Consider the following 22061-nt stretch of genomic DNA (forward strand, 5'->3'; position numbering starts at 1 on the left):
CAAATTATGTAGATGTATTCATTCCGAGCAACCTAGGAGATGCAACTTTTTTTGATGCTGCTTTGCAGCACTGTCTGCAAAATGATTTTAAAAATGTAGTTCACAGTGAAAATTCTATTTGTGAGGCTTCAGGTGAAAACTGTGAACATAATTTTCACATAGTTAACTGCAACATAGTCTTCCATGTAGCATCTGAATTAATTATCTTTTGTGGGATTGTGTAAGAGAATGTTTTGATTTCTTTTGAGACTTGTCTGGCAACCTAATTACATTCTGAAACTTGTGCAACTATGTGTTGCTGCCAGCTTGGTGGGGGTTTCTTGGATGGTTTTTTTTTCCCCTAAAGAAGTAGTTTTGCAGCGAGGTCAGAAGGAAAAGGACTAATGTAATAACTTAAATAAAAATAGCAAAAACCAAACAGCAATACTAACACCACCCCCAAAGGACTATAGCCTTCCCTTTATATATTGTGAAAACCAAGTAGTCTTGCTTGGTTATATTTCCAACCTTTAATATTGTCATACTTATTTGTTTGTTTCCTTTTGTATCCCTTGTTTCAGTGCACTAGTAAAACTAATGAATAAATCCATAGAGGGGACAGCTGATGATGAAGAGGAGGGTGTAAGTCCTGATACTGCTATTCGTGCAGGACTTGAACTTCTCAAGGTAATCTACATTAATGCAGCTATAGTCTGTAATGGAAGGGACAAAAGTGGTATGAGTAATGAATTAATGTTACCATGGCTTTAATAGTTACTACTTAGGTAATTACTTTTTTAATGTATGAAACTGTTTAGTTGTTAATACTCACTTGAAAGAAGAATAATGAAAGAGATGGTTTGTTGGAAGAAATATGTTTTGAAAAGGGTGCTGAGAGTTGAAACATACATGTTTAAGCAGAAATTGGTTTCTGCTTGGGGAAGCAGAGAAGAAAGTGTGGAGGTAAAGTAAGAGGAAGAGAAACTGGGAGAGACACCTTCTTTGAGGCATGTATGACTCTGGAAGGAAAGCAAGCAATTTGCTCAAGAGCCCCAATATGTATAGAAAAAAAGGGAACTTGGGTTCTCAGTGGTGCTGAGAAGTGGAAGGGGGAGAAAGAAGGATTTGAAATATCTGGAAAACATCTGTGATGGATTTGGACGGATTCTCTAATGAGACTATATTGAATATGTTACAAAGGGGAGTATAAACTAAAGGAAGGACTGGAGGGGAAGGTTACATAATTAAAGCGAGACATTTCAGAAGTGTGAATGAATGAGGTGGAATTTATGGAGACATACCACACCAAATTTGGTAATGGCAATCGTGGTAGAAGTAGTAATACAGAAGTATACAGAATAGTAATACAGAAGTAATAAAGAAGTAATGTCTATCTGCTAGTGTAGCTCAGAAAAGAAGTGTGCCAAGGTTGAACTTTTCATTGTTCTCCCTACCTTATGTTACCTTATGTTATCTATCATGTGTTCTCCTTACCTTGTGTTATCTTATGTTTTACTTAATACAGTTTTGCTTTGGGATAAAATTTTTTTCCCTCTTGTGCTGGCTTGAATCTCTGCATGCTTAGTTTCTTACTTGGTGTTTCTCCTGTTTAACAGACTGTGTTATATTTCATTAGCTTTAGATTAAAGGGACAGTAGCCCATGTTTCGTTTGTAGATATTTTAACCTTCTTGGTTTCTTTTCTGCCCAGGACAATAGATTCTGGAGAAATTAAAATTTCAGTTCAGTTAAATTAATTTGAAAAGAAGTGTTCTTAAGTAGATTGCAATATAAACAAATGGTCTCTAATAAGTCTTTGTTTTAAGAAGTGTGGTTATATTACATTCAAATAATCTAGTATCTCACAAAATAGTTGCAGGAGCTATTTATGTTGATGGTAATGCTCAGAAAGAGCCATCATTTTGTTTTTCTGATGAATAAATGTACCTTTGTTTTAATGTGTATCTACAGGTTCTGTCCTTTACACATCCTACCTCGTTCCACTCTGCAGAGACCTATGAGTCTCTCCTGCAGTGCCTCAGGATGGAAGATGATAAGGTAGCTGAGGCAGCCATACAGATTTTCAGGAACACGGGTCACAAAATAGAAACAGACTTGCCACAGATAAGATCGTAAGTATTCTGCTACATGCTGCTTTCCATATCTGGAATTCTGCCACTTGATACTTTATTCAATAGGTTGCCCCTCTGTAGTCTTGTTAATATCAATAGTTTCTCTTCTGTGATTTTGTTTTCCTTCAGTACCTTTCTGTCTTCATCCCTTCATTTTTAAATTCTGTGCACTCGCAATTTTTACCTATTTGTTGAACGCGTTAGGTACTTCTTAAAAATCTTCTCATAATAGGCACATTAAAACCAGTTCATAGCAAATTTTCTAGGTTACAAAACAAGCAACAGCAAAAATATAGCAAAGATATAATTCTTTGGCATAATTTCCATTCATACTTGGCCTTCACGCAATTTTTCTGTCTTTATAAGGGACGCAGATATAATCTCTGATGGTTAACAGCTCTGCTTGTTATTAAACAAGATGGGAAACAAAATCTAAAAGCAGGCATGAATTTCTAGCAAAGAATAATTAGCTGTCTGTAAGTTGTCATGTAATATATGCTGTACTGCTGATTAAAGCTGCATAATCTACCAGGTATTCACAGACTGTTAAATACCTTGTGAGTAACATCTAAAAACTTAAAATCAGCCTGTAAGTAAGTAATTTGTCCAAATCATATATCACAGGTTTCAAGTTCTCATATTAGCATATATTGAAATAGCATTTTGGATATTGCCATGCTAAAATGCATACCAATGTACCTTTTTACGTTTCCTGTAAATTAAAGCTGTAACCTCAGCAATTTTTCTGAATGTGGATCAGATTTTGGACAAAAAATACTACAAATTCAGGTATATAAGATGCATTTGGACATTTGTAGGGGTAAAGGGAAGGAAAAGCCCAGAAGTCTCCCTTGTCAGTACAGTTCCCAGTATAGTCCCAAGTGTCTTTAGTTTATACCAGAATTTAATCAAGACTTGTGTATTGTTGGACTATATTATGTTCTCTCAAAGGATCTGGTATTGCTGACATTTCTTTGATTTTGTGCTTTAGCCAGGTATTTGTGAAGTTTAGCCTGGGAAGTCTCAACTAAAAAATGTAACTGTCAAAGTTGAGGTCTAGTCCTTGGCATGGTTTCCAGGCAAGTCAGATTGGTGCCTGAAAGCCCAAAGCCATGTCAGTGTTTACACAAAGAAAAAGAAGTCTGAGGGCAAACAGATGTTTAAAGATTTCATATATTCAGAAATCTTTATCATGAATGAAAAATTTTATACAATCAGCAAGACAGTTTGTTTCAAGTGACCTGTTTGTGTTTTGGGTTTTCTTTAAATGCCTCTTTGAGCAGACTGCTTGTTGTCTTTTGAAGCAGTGTTCACCAGCAGCAGCTTAAGTTCTTCCTTGTATGGGAAATGAATAGGGGATTTGTACAGTTCATGGGCAAAGACTACCACGTGACTTGGGAGTCTGGTGGAAGCATTGGCCATGCTCAGGGAGACTCTGTGGACCATGTGTAAACTGGTAGATGTAAACATGTAAAGGTGCATGTCAGTGTGTCAGGTTTCACCTTTTGCAGATTTGCGTCCGTTGGGGTGTGCTGAGGTGTGGTTTGTAACTGCTACACCAATGCCTGGCAAAGACACTTTAATGTACATGTACTTAACACCATGAAAACTGTAGGTTAGGCATTGAAGCTTGTTTTACTGAATTCTTCGCTATTTTGGTTCTTAATCCAGTTTGTGGAATCTTGGCAGTTTTGAGGAGAGATTTTCTAATTCAGGATACTGTTAACATGTTTTTGAGGGTCCTTGGTTTGGTTTTGGATTTCATGGTGGTTTTGAGGAAAATGTTTGAGGTTTGGTTCTTTCAACCTGGCAAGCTGCTCTTTAGACTTTGGTTGCTGATTTTTATTATGTAGAATGTGTCAGTGAATGCTGGGTGCTGAATTATCCACATACTGAATACTGTATTGTTAGAGAGCTTTTCAAGAAAGCAAGGAAATTCTGGGGGATGTTTCTGTGTCAGACTCTTTCTAGGCAGTTTTGGTTTTTTGTGTCAGTTGCTGGGTGAGTTGCAGGGTTAGTTAGTTAATGTCTCAGCTGCTGAACTCTGAGACATTAGACCTGTCCCCTGCTTTCCAGCTATGCCTGGGGAATGAAACTGGACAGTCTGACCAACCTGGACCTGGTCTCTGGAGTGGCTTCTGCCCTGCACTCCCTCAGTGCCTTCTGATCAGCAGATAGATTTCAGGAGATTCAAATTTAAAATCTCACAACAAAGCAGTTGTTTACTTGGATATATATTGTGATTAAAAGTTACAGTTGTAAAAACCTGTAAACACACAGATATGGTTATTCTTAGCTTTCACAGATTTTCTTCAGCCCTGTCATTCCCAGGCTTGGCTAACAAGTCCAGGAATTCACCCTATCTGAAACTGTCATGTTGCCCCCACCTTTTATTTGGCTTCTTAAACAGCTTTATTTTGATAATTATTTCTTCCATGTTTGATATTTTTCCTGTGGGCTCTTCTTCTATGTGTACAGTCAGATGTTCAACAAGTATTGCTAAATACAATTATGTCCTGCTTTTTACTTTATGATTGTGATCTTTCCTGAACAGACTTCAAAGGAATGCTTGATTTATAAGACAGTGAGGATAGATTTATATGTGTGAAGATACTTACTTTTTGTAGTTTGCAAATTGCATTTTGAAATACTGTATTTAATGTTCACAGAACACTAATTCCGATTTTGCATCAGAAAGCGAAAAGAGGCACTCCTCATCAGGCAAAACAAGCTGTTCACTGTATACATGCCATATTTTCAAATAAAGAAGTGCAACTTGCACAGATCTTTGAGGTATGTCTTGCCTTTTTGTTTTTAAGATTAGTTTCTGTTATTAATTGGTACTGGTAATTAAAATTAGTTCCTACTGTTTATTAACAGATAACAGTTTATGGGGTCAGGAAGCCTATAGATGTGTGGCAATTGAGATAAGTCATTAATTTTACAGCAGCACGTTATTAATATTTCTGTCTTAAAATCATGATTTCCTAATATTCGCACATCTGATAGATGAAAGTTTCCTTTTTGTCTACATGGGAGAAGTTTGGGGAAAGTAAGGTAACTATGCTGGACTGATCCACAGCGAATCCCATAGGGACACATTGAGCAGATACTAAATGAGAGATAACATCCCCTACTTTCCAGCTATATTGAATTACTCTGCTGTAGGTCTTTGCACATGCAGCCTTTCCTCACTAAGGCAGTTAGTGCAGAACAACTTTACTGTTAGCTCAGACATCAGCTTAGTGCTCACTTACTGCTTCCTTAGACAAGTTATTAAGGTGAAAAAGACTTTCTGTACAGAGCAGAGAGGTTATTACTTCTCACTGTAGTCTTTTAAGTAATAACATTATTAATCTGCACTTGTAAAATATTTTAGGTTCATAATCTTGGCTGTCTTTGAGCCTGTGCATAATTTTTAAGTGTGAAAAGCTTTGAATTAAGTTTGCGGAGTTCAATCTTTGCTTAGATTTCTGTGCAAGGGTTTGTCCCCTCTCTAATACCAGAATGTGGTGCGGTGGGTGTGGGGTGATACAGGAATTGTCCTGGTGACTGTTACCTGGAAGGTAAACACTGATGGCTAGTAGAAATGTCCCTGGTGGTTTCCAAGGTTTTGGCTGCTGTTTTCTACCACTGGCAGTTCAGATTCAGGTTTTCACAATTTCTGAGCAGAATTAAGTCCAGGTTTTTTCCCATGTCTTTCAGGTTTGAAAGTGTTTTGCAGTTAAAATAAGAGAATACAGAATTTGTTTTGCCTTTACCTTGTATCAGATTTGTGGTTACTCTGTTGAATAGGAAATTGTATTCTATATACTTTTGATTGCTTATTATATTAATTCTTTTGGAAAAATTGTGAAATGCATTAGAAATCCAGCAGTAAAATAAATTAAGACATGCTAGCTTATTAATTGAAGTTGAATTTTGAATTATTCTTTTATTTTTCCTTCCTCAGCCTCTTAGTAGAAGTTTGAATGCTGATGTACCAGAACAGCTCATAACTCCCTTGGTCTCTTTGGGTCATATTTCTATGTTGGCTCCAGACCAGTTTGCTTCTCCAATGAAATCTGTTGTTGCAAATTTCATTGTGAAAGATCTTCTAATGAATGACAGGGTAAGATTTTCTTTTTTTGGTAAGTGCTTATAATGCTGTCTGGCCATTATGAACTCTGTGATAGACCATTTTCGTCAAATGAGTCAATAAAGTAACATTCTGTAAGTGATTAGTACAGTGATAATTGTGTTATAAAAGGTATTTTTGTGAAAGAAAGCCTAGTAGTGATTTTTTTCTACTTTTACTTCTACATCTTCTGTATGGGTTGAACCAGTTTGTAAACTTACACGAATTTCTATAGTCAACAGGTGAGAAAAATGGAAAATTGTGGTCTCCAGATGAAGAAGTCTCTCCAGAAGTACTAGCAAAGGCGAGTGATCTGCTGTCAGTAATAATGGGTGTATCTGCAATTAAAAATCTACTTTTTTTTCAAGTTGTGCAATGGGGAGTACTAGAATAAATCCCTTTGAGTGTTTTCGTATTAGTCCTGTTAGAATATTATTGGTTTTGTGGGTTATACATGGAACTAATAGAAACTATGCCTTCTGTTATCTTCACTTACTAATATTAATTATTTTGATTGTTGAGAAAATCAAAAGATTCAAAAGTTTTAGTTTTCCTTACAAGACAGGTGACTTTACTTTGACTTTACTAACTCGTAAACAGATTTGAAATAGAGACCCTGATGAATGTGAATCTAATTGTATCCATTCCTAAGAATTTTTATCTAGTTGCTCTTACTTTTAATCATATAGCAAGTATCCTGCATCCTCTAGATGCACTTGTGTGAAGACAGTGAGCCATAGTTTAAGTGTCCTGAGGTCACAAAGACTGCTTCTTTCTTCTTCACTCTAAATATTTACGACTTCATTCTGTTCCTTTAAAAATTTATCAGCTCTAATACACAGGAATCTATGGGAATTTCAATTTGACAACAGCAGGTTTTACTAACTTACCAACTTTGGCAAGTAAGTTGATTGTTGATTTGTGTGCAACAGGTGCAAGCAATTAAACTTTTGGTACGCTGGTTGTTGGGTATGAAAAACAACCAGTCAAAATCTGCAAATTCTACACTCCGGTTGTTATCAGCCATGCTCGTCAGTGAAGGAGACTTGACAGAACAGAAACGAATCAGGTGAGATTTTATTCCTTTAAAGCGTCCATAAATTTTGTTGTAGAATTTCAAAGAACATTGGTTCTTTTAGAGTGCTTTTGGAATTTTAAGGTCAGCACAATGTTGGCAACAGAGCTGTTCAGAGTATTAATATTAGGAGTGGAACGGCAGTATAAAATTGTGTTAGATACTTCCTCTTTCTTGCAATTTGCTAATACCTACAGAGTTCTGAATTAGATTATTTTCATAGTAAAAGACATTGTAGAGAATAAAACTCCTGCAGAGATATCTTTGAAAACAATTGAGTGATAAGATCTAACATGCTTGGGAGTTGCTTATCTTGGGTGGAGCTTCTTCACTCCGTCTGTGAGTTAACTGCACCTCAATGTCATCTTGGTGAAGGAGAGAAAAAGCGTGGCAAATATGTTGCTTTCGTGTAGGCAATGATAGGAAAACAAGAAACATGATTCATCTCATTTCACTGTTTTACTGGAAGTAGGGGGTTTTTGTGGGGGAAGTGTAGAGCACTTTATTTTTCACAAATTTGGTACGGTTAATTTCACTTGATCTGAAGCTTTAGTACTGTGACATTAATTAATCATTGATCTTGTAAAAAGAGGAAATTGAGACGTGCAGGTAATTTAAGAAAAGTTGTGGTAAGCTGTGATTAATTTTTGGGTTTTTTTCTTTGCCGTGTTTAGTAAATCAGATATGTCTCGACTGAGATTAGCTGCTGGTAGTGCAATAATGAAGCTTGCACAGGAACCTTGTTACCATGAAATAATTACCCCAGAACAGTTCCAGCTCTGTGCACTTGTCATTAATGTAAGTAACTGCATTAGAATTGAGTGACCCTTAACTGAGTTCTGAGTCCTTATGTCTGAGCTTTTGTTGCTCCTACAGTGAGTGTATTCTGTTCCTCACTGCAGCTTTCACAAGAGTTATTGAAATTTCAACTTCAGACGTTTATTGTGCTGCTTCTGTTGGTATTTTTAAAATGCCTCCTCGTAATTCTACCTTGAATGCCTTTTTTTATTTTTTTAAAGACCAAGATTTTGATGATTGCACTTCTATGTTTGTGTTGCTGTAGGATGAGTGCTACCAAGTGAGGCAGATATTTGCCCAGAAGCTGCATAAGGCACTTGTGAAATTATTGCTCCCTTTGGAATATATGGCAATCTTTGCTTTGTGTGCCAAAGACCCTGTGAAGGAGAGAAGAGCACATGCCAGGCAGTGCTTGCTCAAAAACATCAGTATACGAAGAGAGTATATTAAGCAGAATCCTATGGCTAACGGTTAGTATTTCAGTAGAATTGTTAAGAATACAATAGTCAAATACTAAGCCTGAAGGAATAATTATTAAACCTTAAGGAATTGGCTGTTGTAAAGAAACGCCAGATAAGTTTAATCTGTTTTCTCATCTTGCTATTAGACACATTCAAATCTAAATTTACTTACTTCAGTCTTAGCATAAACTATAAAATACTCCTCTGTACGTTGCTGGGAATTGTATGTGCAAAATACAATGCTCTTATGGTTGTAATTGTTTTGCTCAAAAAATAAAATTTTGTTTCCTGATATTCTTAGGCTTTATGACCTTCTTCCTCAAGAAAACTACTTCCAAGTAGTTTTGTAGTAGTAAAACCTGTTCCTTTATTTTTAATGATTCATTAAAAGTAAAATTTGTAGGAAGAAAATGCAAGTCAAAATTTTACATTTCATGTTTGAAAAAGCTGTACTTTGATAAAGTTTTTCTTATTATGCATGTGTATGTGTGTAATATAGAAGCAACTTTTCATTGTTGTTACTTCAGAAAAATTGCTGTCTTTGCTGCCTGAATATGTGGTACCATATATGATTCACTTACTGGCACATGATCCAGATTTCACAAAACCTCAGGATGTTGATCAGCTTCGTGATGTCAAAGAGTAAGTGTCAAGTGATTCTAGAATTCTTATGCTGAGAATTTTTCTGTGCTTGGAAAGAAACTGATTAGGAAGAGGAAAACTAATTAGGAAGAAGAAATATTTATTTTATCAACAGTATCTTGCAAAACAGTAAATGGAAATGTGCAACACTTCTACCATGGGAAGAAGGCTTCAACAGCTGCTTAGCAGTATATGCTAAAAGCCCAAATGGTAACCTCTAGGTGTCATACTGTAGTATGCCAAATTGGCGAGTTGTCTATGCTTCTTTTAGAAGTAAGTAATGATTTTAGGGTCTTGTCTTTGTGCCTAGGAATATTTATAGGATGTCAAGTAATGTTAGTTCAAATGTTTTGGAACTTTTAAAATAGAGGGCTTCTCCAAGACTTGAGAACACTGAGGCCGCATAAGTCCTGCCTCCCTAGAAACTAGTTTTCCCTTTCCTATGCAAGCCTGCTAGAATTCATTCCAAGTTTGCTGCTGACTTACCATTTGCACTATACATCAGCAGTGCAGGCTTAGTACTTGTTAATGTGTTCAGCATAGATTACTGTATACAATACCGTCATACTTGGCAGGAGCACGTGCTGTTATGGGATTCAGACCTTCTTTTGTGTCTCAAATAATATTTCACATCTTAATTATAACTTCTTATGTTCCTTATGTCTTGCAATGAGTTTTACAATTTTAAAAAATAGTTAACACTTAAAAATTGTTTAAGCATGTTGCCTCTCCCCCCACACAGCTTTGGTTTTAGTGTTTTGGGGTTTTTTGTATTAAGTTTTGATAAAATTGAGCTTTGTTGGTTTTGTGCTACACATGTATAGCCGCATACTACAATATGCATGATCTGAAAAGGAATTCATTTTTGGCACAAATAGACCAATTCAGATCTTAGTTCTTTTTGCACCTTCACCTATGACAGTCCAAGTCTGTTTCTTTTAATGAAAAACGTGGTTTGTTCTGATTTCTGGGTTACTTGATTCACACCTGGTCAGCCCTGAAGTCAGTGAAGATTTTTTACCTTATGAACAAGTCTACATTTTGTCCCAGGACTCCTTGTTCCTGGCAACATCTGAACGCATCCTCCAGCATGTACTTTATCCAGAATGCATGGGAACAAGTTCTGATTTGCCATCACTGAGTTAATACTTTCTTTGAGAAGGGCTTTCTAGCGTGCAGAGCTTTTTTGGACGCTCCTTGTATAGCTTCTCTTTGTTGTCAAATTGCCTCCCTCATGTTTGTAACAGACTGGCTGAATTAGCCAGAAAGGACTGCTCCAAACAAAGAAATACTCTGTAGGGGAATTTTGGCAGGAATACTTCTCTGAAAAAGTTTACAGAGATAGGAGAAAAATATTTTCTGTTTAATGTGATAGAGTGTTTCTTTTAACAGCTCTGACCGTCTTAGTGATCATTTTAAAGTGTTAACATAGATACTTACAAAGTTGGAAGAACAGGCTTTGCAGTGAGTTTTGTAGATGTCTCCCTAGTTCGTCTTCGTTTACATGGCCTAGATACAGTGATGTAAAGTAAATGGATGCATAGCAGTTCCTGAACCATAATCTCTGATATTTAGAGATTAAGTTTTTTAAGCTTATCCTGCAGAGGTATGTTTGGGGTTGGTTGTTTTTTATCTTGATACTGTCTCAAGTGTCTTTCTCTTCCTAATTTATATTCCAAAAGTACTGAAATGGATACAAAGAATGACTTCATGTGATTGTATTTCTTTAGGTGCACATTCTTTTTTTTACATAAAATCCCACTGTTGTTTTGGACAGGTCTTGCTCAGAGTTGATAATTATTTATTTAAGTTGCTGACTTAGTGAGAAAGTCAAGCTATTGAATTTGACATGAGTTAACTGGAATTACCAGAGTATAATGTGTTCTCAGTAGTAATCTCTGGTTGACAATGCATTTTGGAGGACCCAGGTCAGGGTGCTATATTACTGGTCCTGTATTCATCCTATTCAAGTTCTTGGGAATAGTGGATAGATGGTTGTAAAGCTGTCTAACAGATTGATTTACTATAGCCTTTGTAGCTCTTGGATGCAAGTCAGAATAGAGACATTTTAGTTTCTTGAACACCAGATAGCTATATAGGTGTTTTGATGGAGCACAAGCCTCTGAGCTTTTGAGAGAAATGTTCCTTCATCTCTTTCATTACAGTTTGTATCAGCTAAGAAGATTGGGGTTTTTGTGAACAGGGAATTCTAATGTTCAGTCATCCTGTTTTTCTTGGGGTTTATTACCTCTTTCTACAAAATAATCTCTCTTCCAAAGCTTCAGAATTAAATTAGCTACTGGCAAAGCCTGCGTTTTTCAGAGCCACCCATATGTCTTTCCCAACTATTTTACCATATTGACCCTCTAACCATATGCAGCTGTAAAGCCTTATAGCAAGTGATAGCATGGACAGACCAGTTGTACTTAATATCATAATTGAAAATTTTTTAGAACAAACTTTCAGTCAAAATATAATGTATTCTCACTACAAATAAGGTAGATTTAAAGAAAGAAACATAGGAAAGCTGATTTCATTATGTCTTATCTAGAAGAATTTTCTTCCCATATGGAACATTAGCAAGAATCTGACCTGCTTTTTGCATCTCCTCTCCTATTTGAACTGCAGTATTAAACCACCTAGTGTGGGTAACTGTCTAGCAGCAGCATGATTTTTTTAAGCCTGCCTTGAGCATGCTCATGGTACATTGTTGATAGGGACAGTGCCCAAGGTAGTGATTACAGAATTTCATTTGAGTGCTGATAGCACTGGAATTCTTGTTTCTGTTCCTGTATGGAAGAGAAGAAAGTTGATTGGCTGGGCAGTGTTTACAGATGTAATAATAAGCACACTAATTTGGCAGGTTTACTCCAAGGAGTACAGTTAAGACTATGTGTGGTAAAGGTCTAGACTCTGTTTACACCTTTATATGATGTTATCTGTTCATGTCTTCAAATTGATTTTGGTTTCTTAAGAAAAAGCTAGTACAGCTAACAAAATTTTGTAAGGCTTTGCTATATGTAGGAGCTGGAGTGTAATTGCTTGTGGTTTTATGGCTTTTTAGGTGCCTGTGGTTCATGCTTGAAGTTTTAATGACAAAGAATGAAAACAATAGCCATGCCTTCATGAAAAAGATGTCAGAAAACATCAAGCTTACCCGAGATGCTCAGTCTCCTGATGAGCCAAAGGCCAATGAAGTAAGAAACGCAGTTGAGATTAGTGCTGGGTGATGAGCTGAGGGTTTCACAAGCAGGATTTGCAGGAAATCTGAAAGCACAAGCTCAGATGTTTTTATGGTCTTTCAGAAAGAGTGCTAATTGCAAGCACTGTCTGTATGTTTCCAATCTCATTCTGGCAGAACCTTGCTGACTCCAGCCAGTATGTAATACCCACAATTTCTTTAAATACTCCTATTACTGCCTGCCTTATTTTAACTCCTCTTGTCTAGATTCCTGACATAAGTGTCTTCTGCTGTTGGGGGAGAAAATACTGCATTATACAACTACTGTTAAACCCATTAGTTTCTAGCAGAGATGAGAAACCATTTAATAAGGTGATTTGATTGAGCAAGAGCTTCAATTTTACAGCATATTCACGTAAAGTATTACTAGTTCTTATAAATAGTATCATATGAAAAATGAGGACTTCTCCATGTGTTTTAAAATCCAGCAGTATGGTTAATGATGTAATTACAAAATATGTCTTTAGTGGCGGTTATTTAAACACATAGTTTAAACTTTTTAAAAGAACTGCATTCTGTCTAGACTGTAAAAACTGTAAGTAATTCCTAAAGCATGCTTTTCCTTTTTTTTCTCCAGAAACTTTACACAGTATGTGATGTAGCACTATGTGTAATCAACAGCAAAAGTGCTTTGTGCAATGCAGATTCACCGAAGGACCCTGTATTGCCAACCAAATTTTTTACACAACCTGAAAAGGTAAATTCATTAATTTTATTTCCAAAGTAATAAAGGGATGTACGTTTTTTTAATGATTGAGAGCTGGTTATTTCCATAAGATAATTAGTGGGAAATTGCATCTTTTATTATCAGCAATTAATTTTTTAATGTCAGCTTTGTGCTGTGCTATGTATTATGAATGTGTGGCAGAAATGTTTGCAACCAGGTGAGAGCTAATTGAAATTTATACTGATATGTTAGCATGTATTGCTGAATCATTTCATTATGTTTTACAAGTGTATTGAATATATGAGAATATATGTGTATTCAGACTATATATTTGCGTTACAGTGCAAATCAGACAAAAAAAAGGGAACACTATTTTATGTTATCCATGGTATGTTTTTATCTGTCAGTAGCTGTTTGGCTATTTTGCTTTCTATACAAGTTGTTGCTCTTATTGTCTAGTAATAGTCTTGGTGAGTACAGCTCTGCTGTCAGCCATGGCACTACTGCTCTGCAAGAGACTCCTTCTGAAAAGTGTGAAGGGAGCACAAGTAATTCTCTGGACCAGGCCTGATGTTTTGGTTGTCCTGGAGAATGTACTTGCTGACATTTTTCAGTGCCTTAGACGGTTTATTAACAGCCTTTCCAGAGTCTGTTTAAGCAAAATTTGGTTTCCTATTTAATTGTGAAATGGCAGGTCCCAAGTAACAGGGAACTGGTGTCTGTGCTAGCTATCTTTATGCAGTTACGGAATTTCAGTCTGTGTAAACTCTACTGAGTGACAAAGGTAACAACTTTCAACTTGTTTAGAGAAAATGGCACCTTTTTTCTTTTGGACTTCCCATTAAAAAAGTGCAAGTGAGCAAACAGGGGGAACAGTTTTGCCTCATTTCAAATAATTCATGGCCCTTTAGAAGGGAAAATGTTCATCCAACTACAGGTATGGCATACCATTCAGTAATGCTCACTGCAGATCTCCACCAAAATACTAGTTTGACTTGTCTTTATTAAGTTGATTATTGGTCAGCAGGTTGCATGGTATGAAGTATTTGTATGATAGTTGCATCTGATTTGAGAAGTCAGTTGGGTGTATATAAAAAAACCAATCTGTGAGATTGAGACATCAAACACAAACTAATTTTTACTTTATTTTTTTATGCAGGATTTCTGCAATGACAGGAATTACATTTCGGAAGAGACAAGGGTTCTTCTTTTGACAGGAAAGGTACTGTATTTTGATAGGTTACAAGTCTTTGAATATTACTTGGGATTTTTAAAATGTTCTGGACTGTTGTAGTTTAAAAATTACATTAACGCTTCATGTACAGTAATTTGTGACTCTTTTATTTGAAGACATAATTAATTCCTTTTATATACTATGTGATTAGTACAAAACACCAAGATTGTTACCTGTGCACTGAGGTACAGGTTCTTCATTACAGTTTTTTCCATTACTGAAATAAGGATGGCATGAAGTTATGATGCATATAGAGAATGGTGATACCACTAGCATTGATGATCTTAAATTTTCAATTGTAATATTTTTAATATAGCTGTTAATGCTGTCAAATTCAGCTGCAAATGGCTATGCTCTTTTGAACATCTCATTGTATTTCAGGGAGTCCTTTCCAACTGGAGATATTGTATGATTCTGACATCCTGTATTTGCAAAGCAAAGCACCTCTGGGAGAGGCTTTCCAAAACATAATGCAGAACATAATTCATACAGCAGTAGGAAATACCACAGAATCATTAAGGTTGGAAAAGACCTCCAAAATCATGGAGTCCAGTCATTGACCAAACACCACTATATCAACTAACCACAGCAGTAAATGCCACGTTGAGTATTTCTTGAATACTTCCAGTGATGGTGACTCCACCATGTCCCTGGCCAGTCTATTCCAATGCCTGACAACCCTTTCAGTAAAGAAATTCTAGCTGATGTTCACCTGAATCTGCCCTGGCACAGCTTGAGGCCATTTCCTCTTTCCTGTCTGTAGCTGTCTGGGAGAAGAGGCAAATCCCCACCTGGCTACAGCCTCCTTTCAGGCAGTTGTAGAGAGTTTTAAACACACCCAGCTCCCTCAGCTGCTCTTCATAAGACTTTTTCTCCAGACCCTTCTCCATTGCCCTTCTCTGGAAGCACTCCTCTGGAAGCACCTCAGTGTCCTTGAAATGAGGGACCCAGAATCAGAAAGGATTTGAGGTGTGGCCTCACCAGGACTGAGTATAGAGCGACAGTCAACTGCTCTGGTCCTGCTGCCCAAACTATTTCTGACACAGGCCAGGTGCCACTGGCCTTCTTGACCCCATGAGCACACACTGGCTCACGTTCAGCAGCTCTCAGCCAGCACTCCCAGGTCCTTTTCTGCTGGGCAGCTTTTCAGCCACTCTGCCCCAGCCTGTAGCACTGCTTGGAGTTGTTGTGACCCAAGTGCAGGACCTGGCACTTTGCCATATTGAACCTCATCCATTGCCTTAGCCCATCAATCCAGCCTGTCCAGATCCCTCTGCGGAGCCTCCCTGCCCTCCAGCAGACAACACTCACACCCACTTGGTGTCACCTATGACCTGACTGAGGGGACACTCAATCCCCTTGTCCACATCATCTGTAGAGCTACTAAACAGGGTTTGGCCCTAATGCTGCTCCCTTGGGAACACCAGTAGTGACTGGCCACTGCTGGATGTAGCACCATTCACCACCACTCTCTGGGCCTGACCACCCAGCCAATTCTTAACCCAGTGAAGAGTGTACCTGTCCAGGCCATGGACTGCCAACTTCTCCAGGAGGATGCTCTGAGAGACAGTATTAAAGGCTTTAGTGAAGTCCAGGGAGACAATATCCACAGCCTTTCCCTCATCCCACTAGGCAGGTCATCTGGTCATAGGAGATCAGGTTGTTCAAGCAGAACCTGTCTTTCCTACATCCATACTGGCTGGGCGTGATCCCCTGGTTGTCCTGTACATACCATGTGGTTACACTCAAGATAACCAACAGATCATCCATAACCTTCCTGGCTGCCAAGATCAGGCTGGCAGCCCAATAGATCTCCCAGATTGTCCTGGCCTTCTAGTAGATTGGCATCACTGTGGCCAACCTCCAGTCATCTGGGACCACTCCAGTTAGCATCCTGGCTGGGTGGTCAAGAGCAGACTCCCACAACAGTGTCCTCTTTATTTGCTTTCCCATTCATCCTTACCCAGAGGCTCTCAGCTGTAATATTGCCTAACATTTTGGCTTTTGTTGAGACTTCTCCAGCTATTACGCCTTCAAAGCATGAGAGAGAAGGGCAATCGATGAAGTGCTCCTTAATTACAAGAAGTAAAAACAATAAACAATGTTTTTAAAGTAAAGCTTGTAGCTCTAAACTGATGGTACTGATGTGAATAAGATTGTTAATCCAGAAAAAGTATTTTAAAATACTCAAGAAAATACTTTAAAAATTAAGTATGTATCTGAAGTTTGCATTTTTTAAGATGTAAAACTTTTTTTCTAGCCAAAACCAACCGGTGTATTAGGTACAGTAAACAAACCACTATCTGCAACTGGAAGGAGACCATATATTAGGACTACAGGATCAGAGACTGGAAGCAGTGTAAACTCTGAGCTGAGCTCTTCTGCAGGAAACAGATCAAGGTACAGGAGTTCAAAATTTCTTTCATCAGCTCTTTACTTCATGTTGTCCACTGTGCTTGCAAGTGTTAGGACAGGAGATGATTTGGTGTGTGTGCTTATGTGTTTGAAGAATGTCCTTATTTTGTTTGGTTTTAAAAAATACAGTAGTTCTCAATAGGTAAAATCTCCATACTTGCTTTTTGGTTCAGTTTGTGGGGTTGATATTTTTGATGTATAAATTCAGATTAATCCAGATTTGAAACAAGATGATGTTTTTGATGTAGATGAAATATTCTAACCAAATTAAGATTAAGAAGGATAAAAAGAGCTTGTTGAAGCAGGCCAGAGTCTCTATGGAAAGATGCAATATATGAGTGTAATATTCAGTGTTTCTACTAGCAAGTATTATTTTTATATGGATGCAGAGTTTTAAAATTTTTTGTAAACCTGGAGAAACAGTTTACACTGTCATATTTTAATATTGTTTAATTTGGTTTGGAATTGATTACCTAGCTAAAATAAAGGGTTAAAGAAAGCAGAGAAAGTGAACTCTAGTTGCTGCATTTCATAAGGCCAAAGGGAAGTATAACTGCATTCAGAATTTTTTCTGTAAGTGTGCACGATGTAAGTTGTAATAATCTTGTTTATTTTCTTAATTATTTTTAAAACTATGAAGTTTGGACATTATTGGCATTTATTATTCTTCACTACATTTTCCAGTATCGGCTTTTTCTATGTGGAAGAAGAACACAGCCTCTTCTAGAGCTCTGGTCTTAAGTTTGCAAAAAGCATTATGTGGTGGTGTATCTGTGGTAAGGGATTTGGCTCAATGACCAGCCAGTTCCTTTCAGACCTTTCCCAGTTCTGGGAAGGAAAATATAAGTGTAGACTCTGGCAAATTCAATTGTTTTTAAACTAATTTGGCCTGTTGCACAGATTTTTTTCCCCTCCCTCTCTTTTTCCCCCCAATAATTCCAAACATTTTTCTTCTTTTCTGTATATTTTGTTTTATTTTGTCTTCCATGATGCTCCCAGGGAACAAAGTTCAGATATATCAGAAACTGGGGTCAGTGAAAACGATGAAAATCCTGTGAGGATTATTTCAGTCACACCAGCAAAGACAGAACCTGTAAAAAACAAGGTATGTCCATGGATCTTATGGATTCTATGTCTATACTAAGCTTGGCATTGGGGATTTATTCAGTACACATCCCTGCAGGTGGTCTCTGAGGACCTGGTAACATCCAGTTTCATTTCATACAGTTTTTTCCGTTTCCTGGCCTAACAGAAGACCCCTTATTTTCAAAATTGCTGTTTATTTTATCTGGAGTAATTTATAGAGTTCATTTGAATGGACTTCATTTTTCTTTTCTAAAATTCGAAAGTATTCTCACCTTTATTCTTCATTTTCCAATCTAAGTAATAGTGAGGCTGGGGTTCAGAGTGAAAGTTCACACCTGTAATAGCTTTAACTGAAGTTATTGCCAAGAAAATGTCAAGGTCCTATAGTATGAAATAAACATCTAACTTTTGGATTTTGTCACAACTAAAATCTTAATTAAACTATTAAAAATATATTTTATATTTCACCCCCCTTTCATTAGAGAGAGAACACCATGTGTAAATCATAATTTTTTTTTAACTTAAAAAACATTCAATAGCATGAACTTCAATACAGTTGAATCCTGCACCTGGGATAGATTAAACTCAAGCAGCTGTACAGCATGCTGGGATCTGCCTGGCTGGAGTGCAGGTTGGCTGGGAAGGACCTGGGGGACCATCCCCAGTGGACAGCCAACAGAGCATGAGTTGGCAGTGTGCCTTGGCAGCAGTGAGGGCAGCAAGCTGTGTCCTGGGCTGCAGGAGTAGTCAGCAGATGGAGGGATGTGGTTATTCCATTCTCTTTGGCATCCATTAGGCCATACCTGGAATGCTGAATCCTCCCCAGTTTGACACAAGTAGCAAAAAAGCTGGAGAGAGCCTTGCAGGGGCACCAAGGTGATAAAGGCTTGAAGAAGTTGTTGGGTGAAGAAGGGTTGGAAGTGTTGCGTTTGTTCTGCTTAGAGGAGAGAAGCCTTGGAGAGGATCAGTCAGTCTTTCAATATCTAAAAGGTGTTTATGGCAAAAATGGATGGAAGGAAGTATTCTCAAGGCTGCTTGCTGGCAGGACAAAACCCTACCAGGAGAAGTTGCTTCAGGGGAAATTCTATCTAAATGCAAGCAGGAAGAAAAATACTAACAAAAAAACCAAACCAAAACAAAAAAAACCAACTACACTGTGAAGAAATTTAAATGCTGGAACAGGCTGCCCAGGAAAGTGGTGGAATATCACTGTTTATGGCTTGGCTTTTTAAGGCCCTGGATAACTCCAGAGGCCCTACTGTCAACAGAAGGTTTGACAAGATCAGGATCAGATCAGATTTTCAAAGATCACTTCCAACCTAGATGATTCTGTGATTCAAAATAGATTTTTGTAATAATGTAGGGATACATAAACGGTTTAGTTTGTACACTTTTTAAAAAGTTATGTATCTGCCTAATGTCTTTTGATTAGATGAAATCAGAGGAATAAGCAGGTGTTTTGGATTTGTATAATCACATAGAAAAGTTCATATAAAGTAAATTTAAAAAAAATGCTTTCTAGGTTCTTGAAGTTGTAATTTCAAAAAGTGGCTATCTGTAAAGTTCATATGAATAGCAATTTTAAGTGTCTGCTGTGAAGCTGCTAGAACAGTAATGAAGATTACAGAGATTGCATGACTCATTTGAACAGTTAAGAAATAATAGTAGAATATTTAACAAAAAAAAGTCTTTGGTTCAGATACAGAATAGTGACGTTTGTTTGAAATTGCTAAGTCATCCCAGCCATATTTCTTCAGTATCCTTTCCTCTACCTCTTCTCCCAGCTGGTTTGAAAGTCAGTGTTCAAATGAAGGCTAAGCATCCAGTTGCTTCTTTGATTCCATATGAATACTGCTCTGTGTAGAGAAGTACATTGCTAGCCCTTTCTGTTTCACATACACAGACACTTCTTCATGGTGTTTAATCACTTCCATTACCTTATTCAGTGTATTGAGAAGAACATGCATGTAGGCCATACCTATTCAGGCATGACAAAGAAACAACACAGCAAGTTTCATTTTTGGTGTGGTCTTACATCTTTATTCCCTACAAGCCTTGAGTTTTTCTTTATTGGCATTTAGGACTTCGGTAAATTGCACCTTTACTGAAGGTTGCTTTCAAAATTTGCATGTATGGAAGTGAATATAATTGCTGTATTGGAATCATTCTTTTGCTCCTCAGTTCTCTCTTGCCATTTGACAAAGAGACAGTAAAAGGAGCTTGTCCAGAAAAACCATAATGGGAGGAGCTGACATAATTAGACTTACTGTAATCTCTCTCACGCAACTAAAAGGTACATTGGATGCAGATATTAACATTACACACAATGCAGAAAATACTTTTGCAAGGATAATGTTTCAAAATCCCATTTAGTAAAACTTATTACTAGGTCTAAGATCATGTGATGTGCTTTCATAAGAATACTTATAGTTTTTAAAACTCATGTTCCTGTTGGAGGGAGGTAACAATTTGAGTTTGCCATTCGGAATCTTTTTTCTTCATATCCGTGATTTTAATTTTCCAGGAGATTAATTCTGATCAGACTACACAAGGAAACAGCACTGAACGTGGGAAAAAAAGAACAGCAACAGCTTCTGGAACTGAGAATATTCATCAAAAAACAGAAGAAAAAAGTGTAGAAGAAACAGGCCCATCGCTCGCAGCAAAAACCAGAAGAGGGCGACCAACCAAACCAGAACCTCAGGGTACCACTGCAAAAAACGAGGAAACAAATAAACCACCTGTCAGGGGAAGGAAGAGGGCAGCAGCCAACCAAGAAAGTCCAGGGAGTTTGGAGGCAGGTAATGCCAAAGCACCAAAACAGCAGGACACAGCAAAAAAGCCAGCAGCAGCACAGAGACAAATTGATCTACAGAGGTAAAAATAAATAAGTAATAAAATGTGTGGGTGGGGGTGGTCTTTTCCTGTCTCAAGTCAGACCCTGAAAGTACAATTGCAGCAGACCTAGCATAGTTAAGGGCACAGCTAAACCACAGTGGATGCCATGGTCCAGCATATGTTGCATTGAGCTCTATTTTTCAACGTAACTACCTGGGCAGCTGGAATTGGAGAAGTGAATTTTTTTGGTCAGAATGGGAAAAATTTAGCCTGTTTTCACCAAATGTTGTTTTTGTCTGTTGCATCCTGGTTCCCCTTACTAGCATTGCTGTGTAAAAGAGCTAAGAGTTGAGGTTGTTTGAGTGCCTTCATTAATGCCAGGCATGCAGGGCTTCGGGTACTCTGCTGTGCTTCACTTCATCGATAGCAAAGGCTTGGAAACAGACTATCTTCAATGAACAGGAAAAATTGTAATTCTGAGTGTTAACTGTTTTCTGATATTTTGGGTCTGTGATTGTTTTACTATATAACAGTATTGCAATACCTATTTTAAGTAACTAAAAATTAACATTTGGAACTTCATAAACTACAAAACAGCTCTTGAATGATAAGTTGGGCTACTTTAGTGTTTAAACACTAAACACTTGATTTGATTTCTAATATCAAATATTTAAACACTAAACACTTTGATTTGATTTCTAATATAAGCAATCCATAAATGTGCATAAACACGAGAAGTTTGTTTTGCTGGACCTGGTACATAATTAACTTTAACACAAAAGTGTCTGAAGTGGTAGTGCAATAAGGTCTGCTCTTAAAAATCGCAAATTAATCTCAAGGAAGAAAGAATCACTGGAATAGTTTCTTTCCAGAGATTTGTAAGTTAAAGGTCTTGCAGAGAACCTTGAACAAAAAGTTACTTTTTCTTCCCAGAGCCAGGTTTATACACCAGTAAAATGTTCAGTCTGTTAAGAGTGTAATATTTGTGTACTGCCTTGCAATGCTTGTTTAATACATCAGATTTCTTTAAGTCTTCAGAACAAATTGCACTATCCATAGCCTTTAATAAGTTACTGTGCCAGATAGTGTCTTTAAAATATGTAATGTCTTAGTGTTTCTTGGACAAAATACCAAAACATTGTTAACATTTTTCAGAAGACAGGTGCTTGGAAGTGATGGAGATTCACTGTTGGAGATAGACTCAAGTCCAGAATACTCTCAAAATGCAATGGATCTTTTTAAGGCCTGTGGGAGCAGCCAGGAAGATACTGAGGATACAGAGATAGCAGAGGGAGGCTTCCTTAAGGTGTAGCAGGCATCTTATAAAGGACAATTCTTTGGTTTTACTTCTTTATTGTAGTTTATACAGTAAGGAAT

At 37.3% G+C, this 22061-nt stretch overlaps 1 protein-coding gene across 2 annotated transcripts in view; it reads left to right on the forward strand.

Moving 5' to 3' along the window:
* The window catches only part of PDS5A (PDS5 cohesin associated factor A), a 74444-nt gene that overhangs the window by 50684 nt on the left and 1699 nt on the right, over nucleotides 1-22061 (forward strand). Inside the window, exons 18-33 of one of the 2 annotated variants that reach the window (XM_085059114.1) lie at nucleotides 561-666; nucleotides 1950-2110; nucleotides 4780-4903; nucleotides 6063-6221; nucleotides 6463-6531; nucleotides 7160-7296; nucleotides 7977-8100; nucleotides 8366-8570; nucleotides 9089-9203; nucleotides 12268-12400; nucleotides 13022-13141; nucleotides 14271-14333; nucleotides 16606-16745; nucleotides 17760-17865; nucleotides 20371-20723; nucleotides 21840-21990. In XM_085059114.1, the coding sequence (XP_084915240.1) occupies nucleotides 561-666; nucleotides 1950-2110; nucleotides 4780-4903; nucleotides 6063-6221; nucleotides 6463-6531; nucleotides 7160-7296; nucleotides 7977-8100; nucleotides 8366-8570; nucleotides 9089-9203; nucleotides 12268-12400; nucleotides 13022-13141; nucleotides 14271-14333; nucleotides 16606-16745; nucleotides 17760-17865; nucleotides 20371-20723; nucleotides 21840-21990 (2266 nt within the window). The remainder of the gene's footprint in view (nucleotides 1-560; nucleotides 667-1949; nucleotides 2111-4779; nucleotides 4904-6062; nucleotides 6222-6462; nucleotides 6532-7159; nucleotides 7297-7976; nucleotides 8101-8365; nucleotides 8571-9088; nucleotides 9204-12267; nucleotides 12401-13021; nucleotides 13142-14270; nucleotides 14334-16605; nucleotides 16746-17759; nucleotides 17866-20370; nucleotides 20724-21839; nucleotides 21991-22061) is intronic. The other variant, XM_085059115.1, reaches the window with a different exon arrangement.

Source organism: Lichenostomus cassidix, chromosome 4 (assembly GCF_008360975.1).
Source record: "Lichenostomus cassidix isolate B80296 chromosome 4, HeHo_3.0, whole genome shotgun sequence".
NCBI lineage: Eukaryota > Metazoa > Chordata > Aves > Passeriformes > Meliphagidae > Lichenostomus > Lichenostomus cassidix.